General features: G+C 30.2%; 4 protein-coding genes across 5 annotated transcripts in view; 3 read left to right on the forward strand and 1 right to left on the reverse strand.

Annotated features, from left to right (window-relative positions):
- Positions 1-335: 335 nt before the first annotated feature.
- On the forward strand, positions 336-5,413 carry LOC125063884 (protein dispatched). The gene has a single exon (XM_047670564.1). It carries the CDS (start codon positions 525-527, stop codon positions 3,864-3,866), a length of 3,342 nt encoding a protein of 1,113 aa, XP_047526520.1. The 5' UTR covers positions 336-524; the 3' UTR covers positions 3,867-5,413.
- Positions 5,414-8,292: 2,879 nt separating this feature from the next.
- Positions 8,293-11,714, forward strand: LOC125063903 (IST1 homolog). 2 transcript variants are annotated; one of them, XM_047670592.1, is made up of 7 exons: positions 8,295-8,579; positions 8,711-8,873; positions 9,017-9,236; positions 9,489-9,619; positions 10,218-10,349; positions 10,624-10,674; positions 11,220-11,713. In XM_047670592.1, exons 1-7 carry the CDS (start codon positions 8,398-8,400, stop codon positions 11,439-11,441), a joined length of 1,101 nt encoding a protein of 366 aa, XP_047526548.1. In that variant the 5' UTR covers positions 8,295-8,397; the 3' UTR covers positions 11,442-11,713. The 2 variants fall into 2 exon arrangements, with proteins under 2 accessions (XP_047526549.1, XP_047526548.1); XM_047670593.1 differs by lacking the exon at positions 10,624-10,674 and having other exon boundaries at positions 8,293-8,579; positions 11,220-11,714.
- Positions 11,715-13,410: 1,696 nt separating this feature from the next.
- On the reverse strand, positions 13,411-21,118 carry LOC125063889 (phospholipase A-2-activating protein). Its single transcript, XM_047670573.1, has 16 exons — positions 20,927-21,118; positions 20,613-20,846; positions 19,917-20,107; positions 19,392-19,533; positions 18,909-19,066; positions 18,238-18,379; positions 17,430-17,610; positions 17,068-17,177; positions 16,867-16,956; positions 16,147-16,317; positions 15,767-15,890; positions 15,380-15,440; positions 15,155-15,280; positions 14,917-15,062; positions 14,148-14,272; positions 13,411-13,803 (listed from the first exon to the last, which is right to left on the reverse strand). The coding sequence occupies exons 1-16, from the start codon at positions 21,061-21,063 to the stop codon at positions 13,629-13,631; spliced, it is 2,313 nt and encodes a 770-aa protein (XP_047526529.1). The 5' UTR covers positions 21,064-21,118; the 3' UTR covers positions 13,411-13,628.
- Positions 21,119-21,767: 649 nt separating this feature from the next.
- LOC125063912 (calcium uniporter protein, mitochondrial) overlaps positions 21,768-24,336 on the forward strand; it is a 146,451-nt gene continuing 143,882 nt past the window's right edge. Inside the window, exons 1-2 of the mRNA XM_047670608.1 lie at positions 21,768-21,872; positions 24,228-24,336. Of these exons, the coding sequence (XP_047526564.1) occupies positions 21,768-21,872; positions 24,228-24,336 (214 nt within the window). The remainder of the gene's footprint in view (positions 21,873-24,227) is intronic.

Below are 24,336 nucleotides of genomic sequence, written 5' to 3' on the forward strand. Positions count from 1 at the left end.
ATTTAATTTCATAATTTGTGAATTCATTTCAATTTTTTCAATTTATTTCAATTTAAAATTAAATGGTAATTTGCTACTAGCAAATTACATATGTAATTAAATACATACATATGGTATACAATATGTAGGTACGGAAATATGTTTTTACATAGTTAAATCAATTCTACAAAGTAATATTGATGAAATTTTTATTTTATTTTATTGCTACTTATACATTTTGATTGTTTAGTTTTATATTTCAATTTTTTTTTAATTTTAATTCATATTTGGCACGAGACTGATGGCAAGTATGAATTTGATCCATTTGACATTTAGTTTGGCATTTATATTTTGTATTTAATTTTGTCACTTTTGTGACAATCGTACATTTTTGGAAAAATAATGTTACATTTTTGTTTTGTATAATGTAACTATATGGAATTTACGTAAAAAATAGCTTTAACAAGAGGACATGATTAGGCCTTACATGACAACAAAATGGTGTAAGATATTAAATATGAAATCAATGAAGCCAAGGACTGAAGATGCTGTCTGCTTACGCCAGGTTTATTGTTCGTCATTCTTACTTAACCCTTTTTATTATAATCGTAATCTGCACACTCCTCACTGTCGTTCCTTTAGTATGCCACAATCTTCCTTCATTTTCCGAACCAATAATTGGATTCGAAACAAGAGGTACAAATTTAGCCGATCGTTTCATAGCTTGGGAAAATCTTATTGATGAGACAAGACCCTCAAGAAGGCTCGCTGTTAATCCTAAAGATATAGAAGACCAAATAAGAATGAATCAAACTTATCATAATAAAATAAGGAAAGATAAGTCTAGGTCCGGTAGAAAACATCCTAAAAAACAACATCACAAAAGGAAAAAGAATAACAATACATTTGCGACAACATTATATCGCTCACCAGAATTGAACACAACCATAGATCATGTTCATTGGAGTTATGGAAAGAATGTTTCTATTGAAGATGAGAATGCAGTTTTCCTTAAAAATCATACAAGAAAGCAGTGGAAATCCCTCAAAAAAATGCAGCAAATCCCTGATTACGTGTTTCATCCTAATTATGCTTCCGGTGTATGTGGTGCACCAGCTACAGACTATGCCCATTTAGTTGTTACTTCCACTGATAATAAATCAATGCTTTCTTTTGAAAATGTAGAAAAGGTTTGTCAATTGCAGTCCTTGCTCATGGAATTGGGTGAAGAAGACTATAATAGACTGTGTGAACGATCATCACACTCTGAGGAAATGTGCTGCCCAATATGGAGCGTGCCAAATTATATAGCTTTAATATCTGGTAAGAATTCATGTGAAAATTTAACTAGGGGAGATGTTACTAATGTTGTAAATATTTTAAAAAAATGTGCAGGTTATTTTCACAATTTTACTCTCATGGCCTCCTGTGAACTAGACAGATGCCGAGTGCCAAAATATTGTTCACAGTATGATGCGGTATACAACTTGTTGTTCTATATTATTGATTCAGATGCCTTCTCACCGCCTACATTTTCTGAGACATTTGTTAAAAATGTGATGATCTTTCTGCCTTTACCAACAAGTAGTACTGTAATGCCCTATTATATGAAATTGCAAGGTTCAACTTTACACACATCTTATGGCACACTTACTATACCAGCCATGGAACTAGGATTAAAGAATGCATTATTTGACTTGTGGATAATAGAAGACACTTGGCTGATAGGGCTTGGAGGCTTTTTTGTATTTATATGTGTCTGGGTGTATACAAAATCAATATTACTTACATTGTTGCTGTTTACAGCTATAGCATATTCTCTCGGTATAGCATATTTCTTATATGTGTATGTATTTAATTTAGAGTTCTTTCCTTTCATGAATCTATTAGTCATAGTCGTTGTGATTGGAATTGGAGCAGATGATGCTTTTCTCTATGTCAAAGTTTGGAAAATGGTAAGTAAACAGCTTATAAGAGACAATGTTGTAGTTGATGAAAATGGTTTGACTGATATCAAAAATGTTTCAAGTGCTGGTGAGACAATTCTCATACAAATATTAGAAGAAACCTTGAAACATTCAGTCTTGGCTATATTCATTACTACTTTAACAACTGCAGTTGCGTTTTTTGCATCATATGTCAGTTATATTCCAGCCATCAATTGCTTCAGTGTTTTTGCGGGTACTGCAGTTTTAGTCAACTTTTTATTAATGGTAAGTTGGTTGCCAGTGTCAGTATTTATATTAGATGTAAAATTGTGTATTAATAGGTGGTTAATATTAAGTTCAATTAGTAAAGCTATATATGAGATTGGAGGGGATATCAAAGTCATACTTAACCGATTTATTATCACTTGTATTATGCGTTTGCATTTATTTTTTGTAGTAATTTTGGGTGCTATTGGAATCTGCAGTATTATAGTAGTATTTTATTATCCTGGTCTTCAACTGCCAGATTCAAAACAGTTTCAACTGTTTCAAACATCACACCCTTTTGAGCAGTATGATATTTATTTTAGGGATAAATTTTTATTTGAAAGATTCGGGAGAGATATAGGCGTAGGTAGTAGAATGCCTTTAAGGTGGATATGGGGTATAAAACCCATTGATAATGGGAATCACATGGATCCCTTTTCAAAAGGAAAACTAATATTTGATGATAATTTTAGTATATCAAATCCAAAGTCTCAAACATGGTTATTAGATTTTTGTGCTAAAATAAAGGCTCAGCCTTTTTATCAATCAACATTAGGGCCTCTCTTGCCAAATTGTTTTATTGAAACTTTCAAAGTTTACATGAGCAGAAGATGTATTGACAACATAGACAAGATAAATAGAACACCATGTTGTGAATCGTCACAATTTCCCTACACTAAGGAGGTCTTTGATTTCTGTATTGTTGAAGCAATGGAATCTCTTTATCAAACTTCTCGCGCACTCTTTATGCCTGGAGTTGCAGGCCCTAAATTTATGAGAAGTTCCTACCCTCCTACAGTAGCAGCTATTGTTGTGGAATTTGAGAGTGTGGTACCATACACGATGTCTTACACAGCAATGAATGATTTTTTTATTCAAGTTGAAAACTGGACCAAACAAGAATTAGAAACCGCACCTCTTGGAATGAGATGCGGATGGTTTTTATCCGATCTTCAATTTTATGATCTGCAAAAAACCTTAGCTGGTGGTACTGTCACGGCGTTATTATTGTCTGCTGCTCTAGGTTTTATCGTACTTATACCATCAACATTTAGCATTATAATTAGTGTTTGTGCTCTCTTAGCAATGATGTTTTCTTCAACTGTTACAATAGCTATACTCGTGCTTAACGGTTGGAAATTGAATATATTAGAAAGTGTGGCTATATCGACATCAGCAGGGTTAGCAGTAGATTTTAGTCTACATTATGCTCTAAGTTTTACAAATGCCAGTGGCACAAAATCTAGTCGAGTTAAGTTTGCACTATCAACTTCTGCGGGACCGACTGCTGCAGCCGCACTCACTACTGGTTTTGCTGGTATATTTCTATTACGGTCGAATCTCCTCCCATATTCACAAATAGGTACTTTCTTAGCGTTAATAATGTCAGTAAGTTGGACTTATGCAACTTTTTTTCTTTGTTCGTTACTTAATATGTTTGGGAGAAATTCTCTTAAAGAAGTACCTACCGAAGAACGAAAAACAGTGTCTCGTGTAAGTTCTATTTGTTCGGCTGTACCCAATTTGGAAAGCCATGAATTAGAACACTTAGCAGATAGTAATCGTACAAATATTACTCATTCCCACAGTCCATCTAGTATAAGTGCAACCACTGTAGTTTTACATGACGATTTTGAAAACTCTTTGAATAAAATTGAGAAAAAACCTTCTGTTGACTTAAATATTGACTGAATGTTAGACTTAGTAGATTGTTAATAAGAGCATTGGGCTCTGTTTTGGAGTATTATAAGTAATTTAACAGTATTATATTATGCAGATATTTTTTGTAGTGCTCTATATTTTCAATTTGTGACTTTATACTTTATTATCTCGTTATATTTCTCTATTTTAAGATATTCATTGAAATCTGTGAAATATCAAAACGTATGAATGTTTACGGTGACAATAACTATCACATACTAGTTCACACGACAATATAAGATCTAATCGAGCTTGGACAATGTTGTATAATGTATTATTTTGCTTAATTATGTTACAAAGTATTTTTTCATAAAAATAATACGGTCACTAGTAATTTAAGAAGGTCATGTCAATTTGCAAATGTTCATAAGAATTAACTTATAAAAAGTAGACTCGCAAATTGTTTACTGTGAATAATAACCTACAGATTATTCATTGTTAAAAAAGTTGCAGAATATTTTTTAATATCAACGAATTACCTGCACTAAGCAACTTAATTCAAGATGGTATGTTTTATGGTACGCATAAATTCTCACTACACATTACAAATGTTATTTATAATTATTGTTAAAAGTGTAATTTTATAAATAATTATAAAATTATAAACGGTTATAAAACCGTAACCTAAAATTTTATTTGGAAAACGATTCTTCGTTCTAGTCTGTTGGCGTAGCGCTTTATTGAACGAAATTAACAGTGTGAGTGGTACAGGCTTAAGGGATGTATCATATTAGTTCAAGTGCTCGATGGCACATTGGCATGACATTAAAAACATTAATGAAAGCTAAAACTACACCGAAAAAAAAGATAACGCATTTTCCTAGCTGAATATATACAGACTATGCTAAAAAAAAATCATTTTCTTTCACATAAACTCTTATGTACAATTTTACATTTTCATTTCTATCTGACATCACTTGTACATATTCGTCATAAATTCGTTATATATTCCATGTATATTTTTTTACCAAGGATTACTCCATGCCGAAGCTGTATTTATATTGTTTTTTTACGTAAGATGAGAAAAAGTTGTAAGTTGTCTTGTTTAATCATTAACATTCGCATAATCGTATTTGTGGGTGTCTCGTAATAGGAAACTCAAACATGATAATTTGTTATTTATTTTAAGTCGCACTGTTTAATTAATTTCCATTTGGTGCTTCTTATTTAAGAACATCTGACGAGTATTTATTCGATGTGTTGGACAATTTATTGAAAATAATTATGAAGTATTGTAAAGAGTCATAATTACTGTCATTCTGGTGTTGATCATTAGCCCAGTCAAAAGAAACAATCTTTCTTCTGAGTAAAAGGTATATATTGTTAGGTTAATCTTGTCTCATTTGGTATGATGTAAATTTTATAGATGTTTCCATACCAAAATAATAAGTAATGATTTTATTGAATAATCTATGGTACAGCGGTAAATAAATAAAGCTGATTATTGTGTTTGCATTTCGAAACTATATATTCTACTGTTTGTTTTACCATTAAAATACACTGTTTTGACATTGTTTCCTAGTTCAATATGTACTTAATTACTGTATTTTTAATGTGTAAAAAGGATGGAAATAAAATGTTAATTTTTATAATACTTATATATTTTTTATTAATTGCCGAATAAAATAGCCTTGTGCGGTTTGGTTTACGTACACTATCAACAAGTTTGAGTCTACCCATTTGATGATGCCCTATAGACGATATTAATCTAGACTTGTATTTTTTCATAAACGTTTAAAATGTTAAAATTATTTAATATGTTTAACGTTAAAACGTAATATATTTGCTAAGTATACATTTGTGTCTTATTAAATTGATTTGCGATCTTAAGCGATGATAGAGATGAGCGATGACAGGTAGTACATCAGACCCCAACAACTAGAGGCCCATCTCTGTACTATCAACTCTTAGCAAGATCTTTGAAAAGTTATCACTAAATAAAATGCTAGTACATTTTAACAATAACAAGTTGCTACACAAGAAACAATTTGGATTTACAAGGGGTCGCTCGACAACTGACACTGGTGTTGAGCTCGTTAAAAATATTTACAAGGCCTGGGAGGAATCACAGGATGCCTTAGGGATATTTTGTGATTTATGTAAGGTCTTTGATTGTGTGCAACACGAAACTTTGGTCAGGAAGCTACGTCATTATGGAATTAGGGACATTGCACTCAGTCTTCTGATTTCGTATCTGAGCAATCAAATTTAGAGGGTTGATGTAAATGGAAAGAGATTCCCGGGTCTCCAGTTACTGTGGGGGTCCCTCAAGGATCAATTCTTGGACCATTTCTCTTCCTTGTTTATATAAATGAACTGCCACATCTCGTAGGTGATAAACTCGAGATAGTATTGTTTGCTGATGATACTTCTTTAATTTTTAAATTAAAAAGACGTTTTTCAATATTTGACGATGTGAACAATACTCTCTCTGAAATAGTACATTGGTTTAGTGTTAATAATTTAATGTTAAATAGTAAAAAGACTAAATGTATTAAATTCACTACTCCCAATGTAAGATGTGTCAAAACGAGTGTACGTTTAAACGGGGAAGCATTAGATGTTTTAGAATCAACAGAGTTCCTTGGTATGACAATAGACTCTAAGCTCCAATGTGGCCCCTATATAAATAAATTGGCGAATAGACTCAGCTCTGCAGCCTATGCGGATACGGCTCGCCTTGTGTACTTCAGTTATTTCCACAGTATAATGTCGTATGGTATCCTACTCTGGGGTAATGCAGCTGACATTAATACTATTTTTGTACTGCAGAAGAGGGCTATTTGTGCAATTTATAACCTGGGCCCAAAAGATTCGTTAAGAGGTAAATTTAAAGAAATTAAAATAATGACTGTCGCTTCTCAATTTGTTTTTGATAATTTTATGTATGTACGCAAAAACTTAAATCATTTTCCCAGAAATTGTGACGTACATTCTATTAACACTAGGAACAAGAATAAACTTGTTACTCCAAGTACCCGATTACACAGGGTTAGTAACTCTTTTTTGGGGCAATGTATACGTTTTTACAACAGGGTCCCAGAAAAAGTTCAAAATTATTCAATTATAAAATTCAAAAGAATCGTTAAAGAGCGTTTGTGTGCTAAAGGATATAACAACACTAATGACTTTTTAGTTGACTGCACACCTTGGGAAATTAATTATCGCCTCCAGGCTGTTTCAAATAACTAAAATATAATTATCATTGTATTAATAAAGATTTTTGACTTTGATATGATGATCGAAGGTATTTTCATAGCTGAGAAAAATATTCGAATGCAACTTTCTTTCAATTGGTCATGAGTACATAATAGGTTATTTGACTGGTTTTTAAATCCATTTTATATTATTTAGTAGAGATTAAGGAACTTAGTAGAAGTTGTGTCTTTTAATTCTAGTTCATATTTGCTGAAAAATATCAAATTAAAAATTTAATATTTAAATAGCGCGCGATAACGCTTTGGCGATATGGCGCTGCAATTGGGTCGATTACATCACTTGCCTGTATTGTAATCTGTGGCACATATAATCCACATACAGTAGGCAAGCGAAGTTATTAAGCAAGTGACGTCATCATAAACCACATCAACAAGGAGCGTTTGGTGTCACGTGACAAACGTTTAAAAAAATGCATTTTTGTTTTTGGATTTTTGAATGAATTAATTATTATTTTCAACTTTCGTTAGTGAATAACCATTTTTAAACTGTTAATATATACTGATTACAATAATTGACACTTTATTTTTCGCATTATCAAATAGCTTGTTATTACATCGAGGTAGATATAAATATTGGCATGCGTTAGTATTGTCAATAGTATAATTTTTTTACCGTCTTTTTTTCTTAAATTAGTCATCTCACGCACATTTATACATCGTGCTTACAAGATGAGCATCATTCATAATGTAGGTACGCCGATAATTTATCTAGAGTCGCGCGCCTTCTTGAGTGATCATATCTATACTATAAGTTTCAAGATTATTGATAATTAAGAAGTTCAAAGCACTTCTTATGCATGGTAGTGAATTCATTACTAATAATAATTATATATTTTTTTCTAATTTACCTCGAACGTGAAAGTAAAAAAAAAATACAAAAACAAATGCAAAAACTAAAGACGTGACAAGTGAAACTTACTATTAATTATAAAAGCAATAATTAAGTATTGTGATACATATACATTTTCTAAAATATCTAAATGTAACATTTTTAGTTGTACTAGAAGAAAGTAATAAAGTAAAATAAAAGGAGGCTTGAACATTATAAAATGTTTTTTTTTCTTTTATATATTTATATTTGACAACATTTTTAAAAATAACTTATTAAGTTGAGGCAGTATTGGTTCCATACATTTGCCTTTTCTGAAAGGAAAAAAACATCATCATATCTGACAATTAACTGACGTTTACTTGATTACTTCTGAATAGTGAATGGTGATTCATACAAATTACAAACAATATAATAAGATTCTTCTATTACTCATACGGAATTTTTAATTTAGTGCTTAGTTTTTACTTTTAAAATGTTTTCAACAAATCCCAATTATTCTAAGCTAAAAACTCATTTGAGATTAGCTATTAACCGCTTAAAATTACTGGAAAAAAAGAAAACTGAATTGGCCCAAAAATCTCGTAAAGAAATAGCTGAATATATTGCTGCTGGTAAAAGTGAACGTGCTAAAATTCGTGTCGAACACATAATCAGGTCAGTAATATACATTTATGTATTTTATCAATAAATAGTATAAGAATACTTTATTTTTGCCTTCTATTTATAATTATTTTTTTCTAAAATGTAATTCATTATAAATCATCTAAAAAAGTAATTGCTTACAGAGAGGACTATATGGTAGAGGCGATGGAGATAGTAGAAATGTATTGTGATTTGGTGTTGGCTCGATTTGGATTGGTGACACAGATGAAAGAATTAGATGAGGGTCTTAGTGAAGCTATATCAACTCTTATTTGGGTTGCTCCAAGGATGCACACTGATGTACAGGTAAACACAAACTTTTGTTTATTACATTTACCAAAAAAGGTACCTTTAATATTTTTTCTATGAATGAAATAAATACCTAATCTACATTACAGAAATATCAGCATGTATTATATACTTTATTTATAGTTTGGTATGTATTTCAGGAACTTAAAATAATATCTGATTTATTTACTGCAAAATATGGAAAAATTTATGCTGATGCATGCCGAAGTGAGAGTGTAAATACCATTAGTGATAAGTTGAAGCATAAAATGTCAGTACAAAGTCCACCTAAAATCCTTGTGGAGAAGTATCTGATAGAAATAGCTAAGAATTATAATGTTGAATACACACCAGATGAGCAAGTAATGCGAGAGGAAGAAAGTAAGATTTTCTATTGATATTGGTATTTCTATTGATAATATTGGAAACATTTAAATAAATAGTACCAAAAACACTTCTCGAAAATTATATTAGAAGGCAAACATAGTTGTTGTCTTTAATTTGTAATTATTTGTGATGGTACTCACCTACCCATACCAATTACTGGTAATGTAACTAAAGTGGATAAATGACATTAAATGGAACAGTTTTTCAGATTACATTTATTCATTACACATGAATGTCTTGTTACAGGTCATGATGCAATGCTCATAGATATAAATGGACCACCAAACCCACCTGGATTTATAGGATATCCACCTCCTCCAATGCCTCAAATGCCTAATTTGCCACCACCAACAGTGTCACCATTCAATTATCCAAATGTACGTAAAAATATCTATCGGTCTACCCTTGTCTGATACACTGACAAATAATCTTATTTATTATAAGATTATTAGTAAACATACCCAAACCTTACTTTTTTTTTGAAAAATGTTTCTCTCTTTTAATTAATTTAAAACAATATTTTACATACCATAGCTGATCATAAGTAGGCTTTTCAGCCACTTTCAATTCATATTAGGACAATAATATGGTTTTCATTAAGATATTCACAGAGTAGAAGTTATACAGATTATTTCATACCAGATATAATAATTAATGTTGTGTTATAGGCAAATATTTACACATTCTCTTTCTGTCATCAGAAGTTTACATTTTCAAGAAGACAATTAAGACTTTGGTTTACTTGTAACTGTTAGACAGTGTTTATTAGCAAGGGGGTTGATGATACAAAACCTGTATTACAGATAATTATATTATTAATTTTACTGACAAGTAACTTTAAGTAGGGTTATGTCTTTAGTTATAAAACAATTAGCAATATAAAATTTCCATTTTGTTGAATTTCAACAACTACTCTACTACTACTAAAAGATCAATATGATTTCATAATTTTTTTTTACATAATTCATGTTTTAGCAACCTTCTGGAGGTAAAGCTGGTGGTTTTGTTGCAAATCCACCCTCCATGTTTGGGGGGCCAAGTAAACCTATGGTCTACAATGTACCACCTGGTGTTGATTCTGCAACTCTGAACAACAGCTTTTTACAGGTAAATATTTTTCCTAACAGTAATAGATTTATTTGAGTATATCTATGAGTAATTAAAGATTGGCTTTCCTTAGTTTTTTAGATTATAGTTTTCCTGTTAATTCATTAGCTCTTATTTTTTCATTTTTAGTTAATGCATTTTCATGTACATATTTATATACATTTGCAAAACAACTTACTTAAAACCTCCAAATTGTTTTAAAATTCAGTTTCTGAGAGAATAAATTATTTTTCTTTTGGACTTACCTGTTTAGTCACAATGTTTCAATTTCCAGGAGGAAATGAACAATCTACCTCCTGCATATGACAGCATCGCTCATGATTCGGTAATATTTTCATTTTTAAACTGCCTATTATCAATTATATACAATAAATGTGATCAATATAAAGTCAACAATACTCCAAACTTAAAAACAACCAGTTTAATTTTAAAAACATATTTAAATATTATGTTGTCATAATTATTTTCTATTTCTTTTATGTTGCATAAATATTCATTAGACTTTTGATTTGCTTTTATAATCATTTTAAATGTATTATTTGTAGAATATAGTGCTTATTATGTTCACAATCATTGAATTTGTAGTTAGACTTAAATGCTTCACTTAAATATTATGATCCTCCTAACTACAAAAAGTGCATTGGTTTTCCCATCAAATGTATACAAAGCTTAAAAATATTATACAACTAAATTGACACTATTATTGAATAATACTTTAACTATTTAGTTCTTGCAACAGCATTATATTCATAATCGTCGTTCTTATAAACACTTTTCAGCTTAATTTTTTTAACATTTTTAAAAAGTGTTACAGCTACATGTTTCTATAACTTATCACAAATTATAATAATTATTTTCGTCAATTTTCAGCCAGCGCATGTACCAACACCTCAGCCACGATCGAAAGTGCCACCTAACAACTACTTTCCAGAATTACCAGAGTTGCCGTCGGTGCCATCTGATCTGATACTACCCTCGGTACCTCACAGTAGCAACTCCAATGCCTCCAACGGGACAGACGCGAGTGCTCCCGATGAGATTGACTTCGAAGATCTCAATAGACGCTTTGAAGAGTTGAAGAAAAAGAAGTAAATGCATTGCTGAAGATTAATTTTGTATCATCTTTAAAATTTGTATATGGTTCTTTTAGTCTATAGTTTTAAAGATAAATTACTCAAACTAATGTGTCACATCAGCAAAAGACATGTAATCTAAACTAAACTAGATATGAAGTTATGATTATTTGACTGTCATTTAATCGATAAATTACACTTCAGATTAATTAGCTTTAACATATTATTATTTACAATAATTGTTTGTATACTTGCAAATAAACAAAGGTCTGTTAGATATTATTTAGATTTTTCTTTAACATAATGTTATAAGATTAATACATTTTATCTTATATATATATATATATATATATATATATATATATATATATAGTCAAGTGTCAGTATCAGTCAATGAATTATATGAAAAATCAATGAAATGAATATCATTTTGTCTTAATTATCATTTGTTCTTATTCTTCAATAGAAAAAAGATTAAAAGAATAATAATTGTGATATATTATAAAACTATGCATTGTTACAAGCAAACTATGTGTTCCAAAAAGTTACATAGATTTTCGCTAGATCGACAGATACTTCACACCCATTTATACCCATTAAAATTTCTATATATTAGGCCACATTTATGCCACACTTCTCTTTCCTCGCTTGCTTTTGTTATGTTATTTTTATTAAACATGCGGTATATTGTAATTTTTCAAAGAAATATGTAGATCTTTGAGATTTTTAGTTTTAAATAACATTGGTATATAGGATTCAATCTAATTAAATAATATTCATTTGCGAACACGGCTGCTTGTCGATAACAATTCATGGTTTATTCAATTAACTGTAGATATTTAAATTATGTTTCTAGGAATTAAGACATTATATATAAAATTAAAAATATTTTTTTATTTAATAAAAGTTGCCACCAAAAATTGCATTTCACTCTCGTAGCGCGATCACAGTTTTGTAATTAACATCTAAATATAATGAATGTACAGTAATTCAAAATAAATATTGTACATCAGCAAACATCAGAAACGATCGCAATATACAAAATCTATTGCCTGTAACTTCGTCCCTAGAAAACTTGCAATTTTAACTTTATCACAAACCAAAGAATGTCAATGGTGTGTCTGAGAACAGTAATAGTTGAAAGCAGTGCGATCGGGGTAGCAAACAAATAAGTCACTTATGACTATGGAGTGTAATGGTATAGAGAGATTATTTCACGTATATATATATTTTACTTGGTGGTAGGACTTTGTGCAAGCCCGTCTGGGTAGGTACCACCCACTCATTAGATATTCTACGGCTAAATAAATACTCTGTATTATTGTGTTCCGGTTAGAAGGGTGAGTGAGCCAGTGTAATCACAGGTACAAGGGATATAACATCTTAGTTCCCAAGGTTGGTGGCGCATAGGTGATGTAAGGAATGGTTAATATTTTTTACAGCGCCTTTGTCTATGGGCAATGGTGATCACTTACCATCAGGTGGCCCATATGCTCGTCCGCCAACCAATACCATAAAAAAAAAGTATAACATGTGTGCGTCAAAATACTTTAAATTAAAGTGAACATTTCGAAAAAAGCACCAAAGTATCAAAACCAATAAAAGTATTATTTAAAGTTACTAATTCTATCACTCTCCTCGTTTTCTCAGGTTTTGTATACTAGATTGAAACAAATTATACTAGTTACAAAAAAAAAATTGCTGACTTGGTACACTTCAATCTGTTATTATCATTTGCCTATGCTGGCGACATTTTGGATCTGTTATTATTGCTTACAGCAGGACACTTTTTCAACTTGTCCTTTTCAATAGACTGATCTCAGTTTTATGGGATCATAAAGAGCAGACATAATCCGTAATCGTGGATATTTTTATAAACTAAGATTTTTAATTTTTGACGAATCGAATTTCGAAAAAATGTCTATTTAAAAAGCAACTCTATATTTTATAAATACCTTCTTGATGAGGGTGGACATCGAAAAAAAGTGTTAGCCGATGCATAGTTTTTATTCTGATGTATTGTATATTAACATTATATTAACAAATAGCCTATTATTGCTATGATTTTAAGGATCACTTTATGATATTATTTGACGTCATTAAAAACAAACAAACTGTTCTTGTATGTAAGCTGTAAAATAATTTTCTGTATTAGTTAATAAATAACCAGCCTTTATACTATCGACATAAGTATCACTATTATCGTTCATAACATTTTCAATATTTGTAAAGAGCAAATGGATATCTTCTTAAAGTCTGGATCAAAAGTTGAACTGTCTTTTTTCAACCTGTTTTGTAGCTGAGTATTTGAGACAATTTTCGTTTGTATCACAAGCTTGTTTGGAGATTCAGCTAATATGGTCCCGAGTGCTACCAAGCCCCTGAAAAATAAAAGAAATATTATAATTGAGGTTTATTTCTTGTATCATATATTATAACTAGCTGTTGGAGTGTTAAATTTGCATTATACATTTTGCATTTGTTTATGGCTACTGTCTCTTCTTTAGGATGGTGGCGTAAAGTAATATGTATGACTTTCCTCAATAAACGGACAAACTAATGATAAAAAAAAATTGGACTAGTACACTTTATAGTAAACTTAATAGTTGTAATTTTCTAAGGGATCATAGATAGTATCTATCTAGCGTGAGTAGTATCTATGTCGGATACAAACACAACACAACAAAAATTAGTTTTCTGATTAATATAGTTTTAAATAACTTACCGAAAGTAAGCTTCCTTATCAGTGATTTTATTCAACAAAACAATGATACATTCAGCTAGCTCTACGTTATCGATTTGCTGCGCGAGAGCCACTGACAAGTTTAGTAATAATGAAGTCGCTGCAACCTGTTATTGTAAAAAAATACGTTATTAAGTATAAGCTTAGTAAAAATATATTAATAGACTTCTTCATTTTTTTGGAATGGATAATGCGGTTTGTTGTTAGAATAACAAATTTTCAACGGGTAGGTTAAATATAGATAAGATTTAACCATTATTGACTTTTATTTTTTTTCCAAATTAAAATGAAGAAGATGTTACTTGGTAGGTCACTTTATAAGCCCGTCTGTTTAGATACATATTCTACCACCAAACAGCAATATTTAATATTGTTGGATTATTTACGTTTGAAGGGTGAGTGTGCCAGTGCAACTACAAGCACAAGGGACATCATTGTTTCTAATATTAGTTTCTAAGGTTGGTGGCCCATTGCCGATATAAGGTATGGTAAATACTTCTTAAAGTGCTATTGTATGTAGGCATCGGTGACATCCTACCATTAGATATTCCATTCACATGATTGCAAAACCATTTTCATGAAAAAAAATTAAGTAGTGTATTTCGACTAATTTTGAGACAACATTTTTTAAGGGTAAGTAAAGATATTTTGCTAAATATATTAAGAAAGAAAAAATTATTGGCTATTATTTTTACGATTCATACTCTCAGTGGACTTTTCGAAATAGATCGTATTTTTGCACCTCTCTCACCTGAGCGTTGTTGTTGAGCTGAGCGAGACAGATGAGGGCGTGCGTGACGCTCTCTCTCGCAGCCAGCACCAACATCTCGCCGGGCAGGTCGCTGAAAGCGTTCACCAACACGCGCATAGCGAGCATTTGATTGGCGGCCAGATTACCTGTGATAGGTAAAGTTATCAAAAATATAAATCAAAACCAATATTATAAATAACACATGAATATTATATTTTATTTATAAAAACAGATCTACCTGGGGTAAGCAGCGTGAGGAGGTATTTCACAAAGTTTGGTCCGTAACTTGTGTCAAATATTTGTCCATTTATTTCTTTATTTCTAACCGCTAATCTTGTAATATCGAGAACAGGGAAGAGTATTTCTGAAAGAAATAAAATTATGGTCGGTCTATCTTGGTTTATAATCTAATTTTGATAACAATATACGTGTTACATTCAAATTTTGATTTGAATTAACTAACCTTTCGGCCACTCTAGCATTTTCTTCAGTAAGTTAACTGTTTCAGTATTAAACTTACAATTCTGTAAAAAATAAGATAAGTGCATGTTATGAATATAAAAAATATATACGCATATTTAATTAAATTTAAACTCTTTTGAATATATCACTCAGGGAGTATTGTATACTCAAAAAGTATCATATCAATATTCTAAATGAGGGTAAATGTCTCGTGGTAAAAGTTCCAATAACTTCTGTGACAAATAATATAGCAGATCTATAAATAATTGGAGTTAATTCCATGAATTCCATTGAATTAATGATTTATACAATAGTGACGAATGCAATCACATATTAATAGGTGTCTACTTTTTTACATCTTCAATGTTTTATGAAAAAGTCTACTTACCAATTCACCTAATTTAACAATGTTTTCTATCTGTTCATCTGTAAATGCATTTAGACCATCGCCTACTTTACTATTGAACTCCTTTAATTTATCGTGTATTGCTTTTAAGTTAGCTTGGTCGAATCTGAAAAAATACATTAAAAATAGCAATATCCAAAACAAACAAATTCTTAATAACTATTTTTCGAATAAATTATCCAGTAGCTGTTTATCTCGGATAACAGCTACTGAGTAATTTATTCGATGAATAAGTAGGAGTATATTATACTATTTATCGTCAATTTTCAATACAAATAAATGACCAATAACTGAAGAAATTCACGTGTTAAATTAAACTATATTGAATAGCCCGTATTGTTATAGCCGGGGCTAGTACCGACCGTATATACGCGTCGTGAGGCACTAGCGGCTTGTCCGCGGCGCCGGCGGCGCTGGCGGTAGTGTAGGCGCCCGCGCCGGTGAAGGGGTCGGCGGCGGAGGGGGGCGGCAGGCCGGCGGGCGCGGTGGCGCCCGGCACGTAGCGGGACTCGCCCGTGAACGGGTCGGCGAACCTGCAACGTCAACACGTTACTTTATATTAAAAAACGAGTTTCAACCTTAAGTCGTAGCGTGATTTGTACAACCTTTCTTAACTAATTAACTTTTTATCGCATCACATTTTTATTCGGATTCTTGAAATTGGAGCGTTCTAGCAAACTCATCTTCTTTATGTAACATACATAGCATATTCATATAACATAATATCCAGTGTTTTTATGGAATACAAAAATTAATATAGCTTGTTTTTAGAAAGTTATCATGTTCTGCGATAAAATTATTACTGAGTAAAGAGAGTGGGCGGTGACAATAATTCATACTGTAAATAGAAAGTTAATAATATATAGTTACAAAAGTCATAGGGTACAGAACACTTTATGAATTTTGTAGTCAACGATTATGCCTATATTGTTAAGTATAATAATATACATATTGTTAAATATAATATGATGTTTTAAATTATATTATATAGATGTAGAAAATTAGCAAATTCTTTAAATTATTGTATCTTTCAACACAATCAATATATAATATGCACTTTTAAAGAATTCACATATACATACCCATTACTCGTAGCTGGCAATGAATCCAATTTCGCATTTGTGATTATAAAATTGGCGACTTGCTCTAAATATACTTGGGGTAGATCATTTCTGAAAAACAGATTCACAGGTATTAGAAACAACGCCCTGGTTTAGTGTTACAGACTTTCTTTTAAAGCTATTTGAGAGGAACATTAATAAACAATGGTTTCTTATACTAACTTGTGTATGAATGCTTGAGCAGCCACCCATGGATCTTCAGTCTTATTGAAAGGTAGTTTGATGGGAGGGGCGCCGTCTTTAATATCGACACTGAACACGAAATCATATTCCTAAAATATTAAAAATAGGGTATAAGTTTTTTTTTATTTGTATAAATTAATATATTTTTGAATGGATATAGAAAGTGCACTTGCACATAAGCTTGTACACAGATTTAATATCCTACAGTTAATTAACTGAATTACAAATCAGTAAAACAGTTAAGAATAACACAATTTACTTAGTATCTATTCTGTGTTATTTTTAAAGCATGGTTGTAGAATACTGTTATGGTGAATTTAATCATCAATTTAATAGCTTACCTTGCCTTGATACATAGTCTTACCCTCGCTAGGAGGATTTGCGCCCATTACATCACCAATTTCATTCCAAGTGTTTTCAGCGTTGCTCCAAGAGTAGCATTTAACATTTTCACCACGACGAACCAACTTTGTTTGTCCATCAGACTTACCAGGCTCTAATAGTGCTTCGGGCCCCGGCAGTCTGTAACATATTTTAATGAGTAAATCACTAGTTTAAAATATACAATTTCTGAGCTTACAAAACTATGAGTAATTGTTTGTGATGTAGATGTGCTGGTGCCAACCAGCAAATCTGTCTAACTCAGTTTGTATTTATTCTTCATTGTTATTTTTTTTTTATTTTAAATAGTAATCCATTTTTATTATCAAAGTAATTATCTTAAAAAGATAAATTACATTTATGAAACAAAAAAAATGTTCCCAATATCAATAAGCAAAAATTTTTTTAAGGATATTGTTAAGCCAACTCAACAAATTATCATATCATAGTTGAGTTACATAACATGAATGTTATGTAACTCAGATCACACAATTGCCACAGGGCTATAAGTCTTTGAAATATATTCCTTGTAAAAGTTACATAAGTGATGGAGAAAAACTGTGCACACATACAGAAGATTTGTGTATAACATTTTTTATGTGTTACAAGATTACATGGATGAAAATAGTTACACTATTAATATAGTTATACATTAAACTTGGTTTTCCACATCACTTCTAAATATTCAACACGTAATGACGTAAAAAAAGGAAAAATAATGAATAACTATTTGACTTCAGTGTGAGATTAGACAACATCATAACATACTCAGATAATTTGAATCCACCAATTTCCTGTTGAGAGGCAGCCTGCATTTTTTGTACTTCTTCTTCAAATTGTTTGAGCATTGTTTCATCTGCATATCTCGCGGGGTCTTTTGTAAAAACACGCACCAAACCATCACTTGAACCTAAAAAAGCAATAATAAATTAATTTGGATATAAAAATCGCATAAGATATGATTTATGCATGATGAACATGTGTTATATACTATATGATACCTGTAATAATAATACCACACTTACAATTCAGCTTTTTCTATAAAAGTATGCAGGGCAAGTATGTACATTGTAACAACACTTTCATTGTAATAAAAGTAATTTGTGTTGAGGAGAGCTACCAATAAATCTGCCATAGGCTCCAACTTGGTCTTTGATGTAATGTTACATCATACCTCAAAGTAATGGCAAATAAATGGCAAGTAAATACTGCTTCATTAAAATTATTTTGAATATATTTTATGTGAATTTCAGTATAATGAAGTACAATGAAGGCACGGTGACCAAATTAAAAATATTTTTTTATTCATCATAAGCAGGTCGTATTACATAATTAAATACATGAAAATAATAATCATTGTGCTAATTGTCAGGTTATAATATTGAGGAAAATTCGTGGAACTTAAGAATTTAAGATTGTAACAAATTTATTTTATATACCGGTGACTATGTCCCCGTTGTCGAGGCAAGTGAGGCTCCAGACAGAGTGCGCGGGCAGCCGGAGCGAGCGTACGCAGTCTCCGGCCGCCCACACGCGCACCGCGCCGTCCTCGCCGCAGCTCACGAAGCCCTGCGGGATGCCAGGGTTCATACTGATGCTGGAATTAATAATAACTCATTTTAATATAATTTTCTACATGACTATAGACAAATAATGATTTCTTTTTATAATATTATTTACAATTTCAAATCTTCATACACAGTTTTGTCCAAAACAATATAAACTTTACTTTATAATTTAATTAGCTTTGTAAAACCATGTGTTTATTTTTATTTAATCAACAAGCTTCATTCTAAATATTATTCAAGAATAGTATTAGTAACATTATAAGGATTTTTTTAGCAGAACCCGTTTTTTTTGTTTATTTAATATAAAAAGCACTTGAGCAACTACTATCTTGCCAAAATTTTACATATAATTACCTATAAATATAATTTGTGTGACCATAATAGGTATTGAGGCATTCTCCTCTATTCGTCCATAATCTAATAGAGGCATCATTTGAACAACTGAGGAAGCTGTCCTCACTTGCTACAGTTAGACCACGTACACAATCTGTGTGACCTGTGAAAAAAAGAAAAAGTCAGTGATATAGTTATAAATCATAAAGAAGTCAGTGATCATACAGTTTTATAACCAAAAAGAAATGGGTGGAAACTGAGTGGCATATTAAAAAAACCCTTTGGGCTGTTGACTTTTTTTGTCAAGATCATACACAAAATCCTTATATGACTAGGCAGTCCTTACTATTAAGCCATTAATTATTTATTTTTTACATATCAATTATAATGACAGTTAAGATATTATAAAAAAATATGTTACTCTTTTGAAGATTTTCCTGTTTTAATATAATTTACTAATAAATACCAATTATAAACAGTAGGATCAATTTAGGTAATATAAAACAACACTTTTCTAATAAGAAAAACTTAACAAGATTCTTTTACCTGTTAAAGTACTAAGAAGTGCCCCATCTTTTCTCCACAATTTTATAGTCTTATCTGCAGATGCTGTAGCAAGAGTACCATTTCTAAGTTCAAGGGCTGCCCACACTGCTGCTTCATGCCCTTTTAATATAACTGGGGACATTTGTGGAGTGTTCAAATTCCACACCCTGGCAGTATTGTCCCAGCTAGAGCTGCAACATTCATTTAAATAAAACAATAAACAATTATTGAATTATATATAATTTTTTTATTAATGTATTTAAAAAAAATAAAAATTAAATTGAACTAATTATAAATGATATACTTATCTTAGAGAGATTTATTCTAGAGCACACAATATGAAGATTTACACATAATATACATTTTTTTTATAATTATACATTAAATTGTGGCACTTAAAAAATCTACAATAAATAAACTTGAAGGCAATTGGTAACATTCTGAATCAGATTAAATTATGCAACTGAGATTACTTAATGATTTTTGTTTTAGTTAGTTGTTCAAGCAAAACTTTTATTACTATATATATATTTTTGGTAAATGATTTGAGATAAGAAGCAATAGTAAATTATACGCTGCAAATGATTTTTAATGAAAATAAGAAACATTTAATGGAATAATATCTTTAGAAGAAATTGGTTTATCTGTTTACCAAGACAAAAATCATTAATTACTATAAGACTTTTAGTTTCAAACCTTATTAGAACTCCAAAATCATGACCTGGAGATACACTGCATACTGCATTTTCATGACCTTTCAAATTAATTTGAACAACTCCATCTTGCAAATTATAACCAAGTATGGTATTGTCATTACTACCCGTTATAACCAGGCCTTCAGGGAAAGCTTCACACGGCGGCAACCAACATACACAAGATACGAAGTTACTATGTCCTTTATAAGTTACTACATTTACAAAGTCTTTTACTCTGTGGAGATAAATAAATATTTAGTTACATATTATTATAATGTAGTGTGTATTGTTATATTATAAAAATTATATACCAACCCTTCCGGGTGCCACAATTTAGCGGTTCTATCGCGAGAGGCAGATAATATACAGAATTCTTTGGTTGTTGCAACACATCTAACATCCATAGAATGACCACATAAAACAGAACTAAGTTTATAATCTGGTATAGCCATTGCACTTTGTAAATATAGGCAACGAATAATTCGAAACAATCACAACGAAATAAGTTGTAACGTCATTTTGACAACTTAAAAAATAAATTGTCATCATCGTAAATTGCGTTCCAAATTAATGAAATATAAAATCTAAATTTATTATTTTTTTTTATTATTTATATCACAATTATAGTCATACTTATTCGTAATTTGTTTTAATATATCTAATCTATTTTCTAAAAAGCATTGTTATTTACAATTTCGTTGATATATGTAACGATTTTTAATCTATATGCAATGAATGGAACGCATTTATAAAATATACATTGCCAACATTTTGATTCGAAAGCGGGTAAATTTAAATTATATTAATTAAAATTTTTAGTATAATTTTGGTCATTTAAAATTTACAAACGTTATTGCGATTTTATTACCATTAAAATTTAAAGACAAATAATTTACATATTATTCTTTATAACATTTTTAAATATTTTATAAGTGCGCGAGTATAAGCAAACAAAATAATAAATCTATCGAAATAAGTTATTTAAGAAATATTTTATAACGTATGTGTATGTAAAACATAAGAACCAATATATCTTACCGGCAAATGAGTATGTTATTATATAATAAATATTATATCAACAATGTTAGTACACATTGATACCAACCAAATACAGCGTTATAGATGGATTGGGCGGGTGTACATAAGTAGTGTAAAGATGGCGTCGACGGTGTGTGTGTCTAGGTGCCGACTTTTAGCTAAATTAGAAATAAATCGTGGTTTGTGTTTATCACCAATATTACGAGATTTGTCAAATAACAGAGTAAGTATTAACTACTTTAAGTGCATTAATGTATTTATATCGACAAGTTTCATATAGAATTGTCACTTTTGGAATATTTTCGTTATGCACGTGTACCTAAATACTTCGGTAGGTAATAGGTACGCATAGTATATTTATTTTTCAGCTGTCAAATGTCATTTAGACGAAAGTTGTTTTTGTAAAAAAAATAAGTGTTTACTGGAGCCTTGTTTTTTATATAATTTGGCTATCTATAAAGTTGTTATGACGTTATAGTATATTTTAACAAAAAACACAAAATTGATACCGGTTTGCTTATTATTTATGATAATAAAGCTTACGTAGAATAGATTATTATTTTTAATACTGCTTGTTGGAATTTACTTAATATCAAAATAAATTTACTTTTTATTTACTGTTTTGTATTTAAAACTTTCGTTAAATTTAATAAAAATATAATTTAAATTATTAAAAATATTCTTTTCATGCAAGATTACTATTGTGTTACAAGTGATTAAAGAATAATTGATCTAAAAATAAATTAAGCACTTTATCCTCATTGTTTTCAGTATTTAAATTCCTGTTAAAGCGTGCTTAAGTAACTTTGTTTTTTAAAATAATTAAAATATTTGGTTTACAAACCAAATATATTAATTATAATGTTATTAATGTTACTTTCCTCTATCTGCATTTAAATAATAATATAGTGATTTTTCAATATGTATTTAAAAACATATTTACTCTGTCAATTATTTATCTGCAAATTTATTTTAAACCATTATACAAAATGAAATATAATATAGCATGTTGTTACTGAATGACAATATTTATCTAAAACTATAATTATAAGTATTTATAAAATATACTGTAAGAATTTTATTTTTTACAGTTCTACCTGATAAAACAATAATTTGAATTTCAAACTTTGTTTTATTTAAAAATTAAAATTAAAAAGATTGTCAAATTTTCATATTTCGAAGACCTATTTTAATAAGTAGCGAGTAAATATTAATTGAATATATTACTAAATGTATGCCACATTAGTCACACAGTACCAAATTATTTTCAAACATTATATTTCCCTAATGGTTTTGTTTATTATATGATTTAAAAGCTCAGGAAGAGAGTCAAAAATATACTGAGTGCAGTATGCAAACCAAATTAAAAAAATAATAATAATTTGTGTTTTTAATAACATATGATTCAAATAAGACAAAATGGTACATATATATATGACTTTAGCTAAAGTTTTTACCACAAACTATATGAGATTGATAACCAAACCCAAAGAACAATAAATGCAATGACAATTCCTTTTCAAGCATGGTGTTCTAATGACATCATGTGAGTAACACTGAGTACATTGTACTTGAATTAACCAGTCATGAATTGCTTGTATGTTTCAACTTTAAGCCACTAACAAATTCCAAAATTGCAACAAAGTAAATAGATTTAAACATTTTTAAACTACGCTAGTTCGAAATACGTGCTTGATCGATAGAGGTTAACTTTGTAAACGTGTTCTTTTAATCATTTACATTAGCAGAGTTGACTATGATTATCGTGTGGCATAGAATCTCTTTTTACATTACGCCACATCATTATTCTCCGTAATAAATGTCCAAGACAGATTAAGCAAATGCAAATGTGTAAACGGAACATTATCGTAAAGCAAATGAATATGACATTGAAATATGTTTGCTCTCTTGATACAATCGACCGACTTCAAAATTACTTTAATCATTGGACACCGTTATGTTTTCTTATTTGATTCGTATTATTTTTATGGTTAACTCCGGTGTATTTCTCGGAGTTTCGGTGATCGGTAACGTAGATGTTTTCATCATTCGAAATTCAAACATGCTGTAACTTATATGATCGAAATTTCAAAAAAAAATTCTTTCGTATGTGGTTTGTTCGATTTTTCTGCTTTAATCAATCAGCCTCGTGACAAACGAGGCTGAATACATGTTTGTCAATATCATAGGAATAATATGCTTTTCATGTTTTATTTTATTGCTTCTACTATACCAAGTTAAAACACATTACAAATTACAAAAACGAAGGATGTAAATGACCATTTTAAAACCAAAAATTAATAAAATAATATATTATCTTAACTTAATAGTTGAGATAATATATTCTTAATAAGTTAATACTTCATCGAAAATTTATAGGTATATTGTAAAATTGTATAAAATCAGATAATTACAACCGCAGAAAGAGTAAAGATAAATAAACAAATTATGTTATATATTTGTATTTATACTATACAGAATAAGGAGTGTACCGATCTCAAGCGGTAGTAATATTGAGTAATAATAATTAACAATTTAATCTCTTGGTTTTGATGTCTATTTTTTTTTGTTTATATAGGAATCATGGTGTCGGAGATGGCGGCCAACGCGTCGTTCGTTTTTCACAGGCGTATGTTTGCATGGATCAAAAACGGCACCTACAAAACTGGATCCCGAAAAATCTGACG

Source organism: Vanessa atalanta, chromosome 5, assembly GCF_905147765.1.
Source record: "Vanessa atalanta chromosome 5, ilVanAtal1.2, whole genome shotgun sequence".
Taxonomy (NCBI): domain Eukaryota; kingdom Metazoa; phylum Arthropoda; class Insecta; order Lepidoptera; family Nymphalidae; genus Vanessa; species Vanessa atalanta.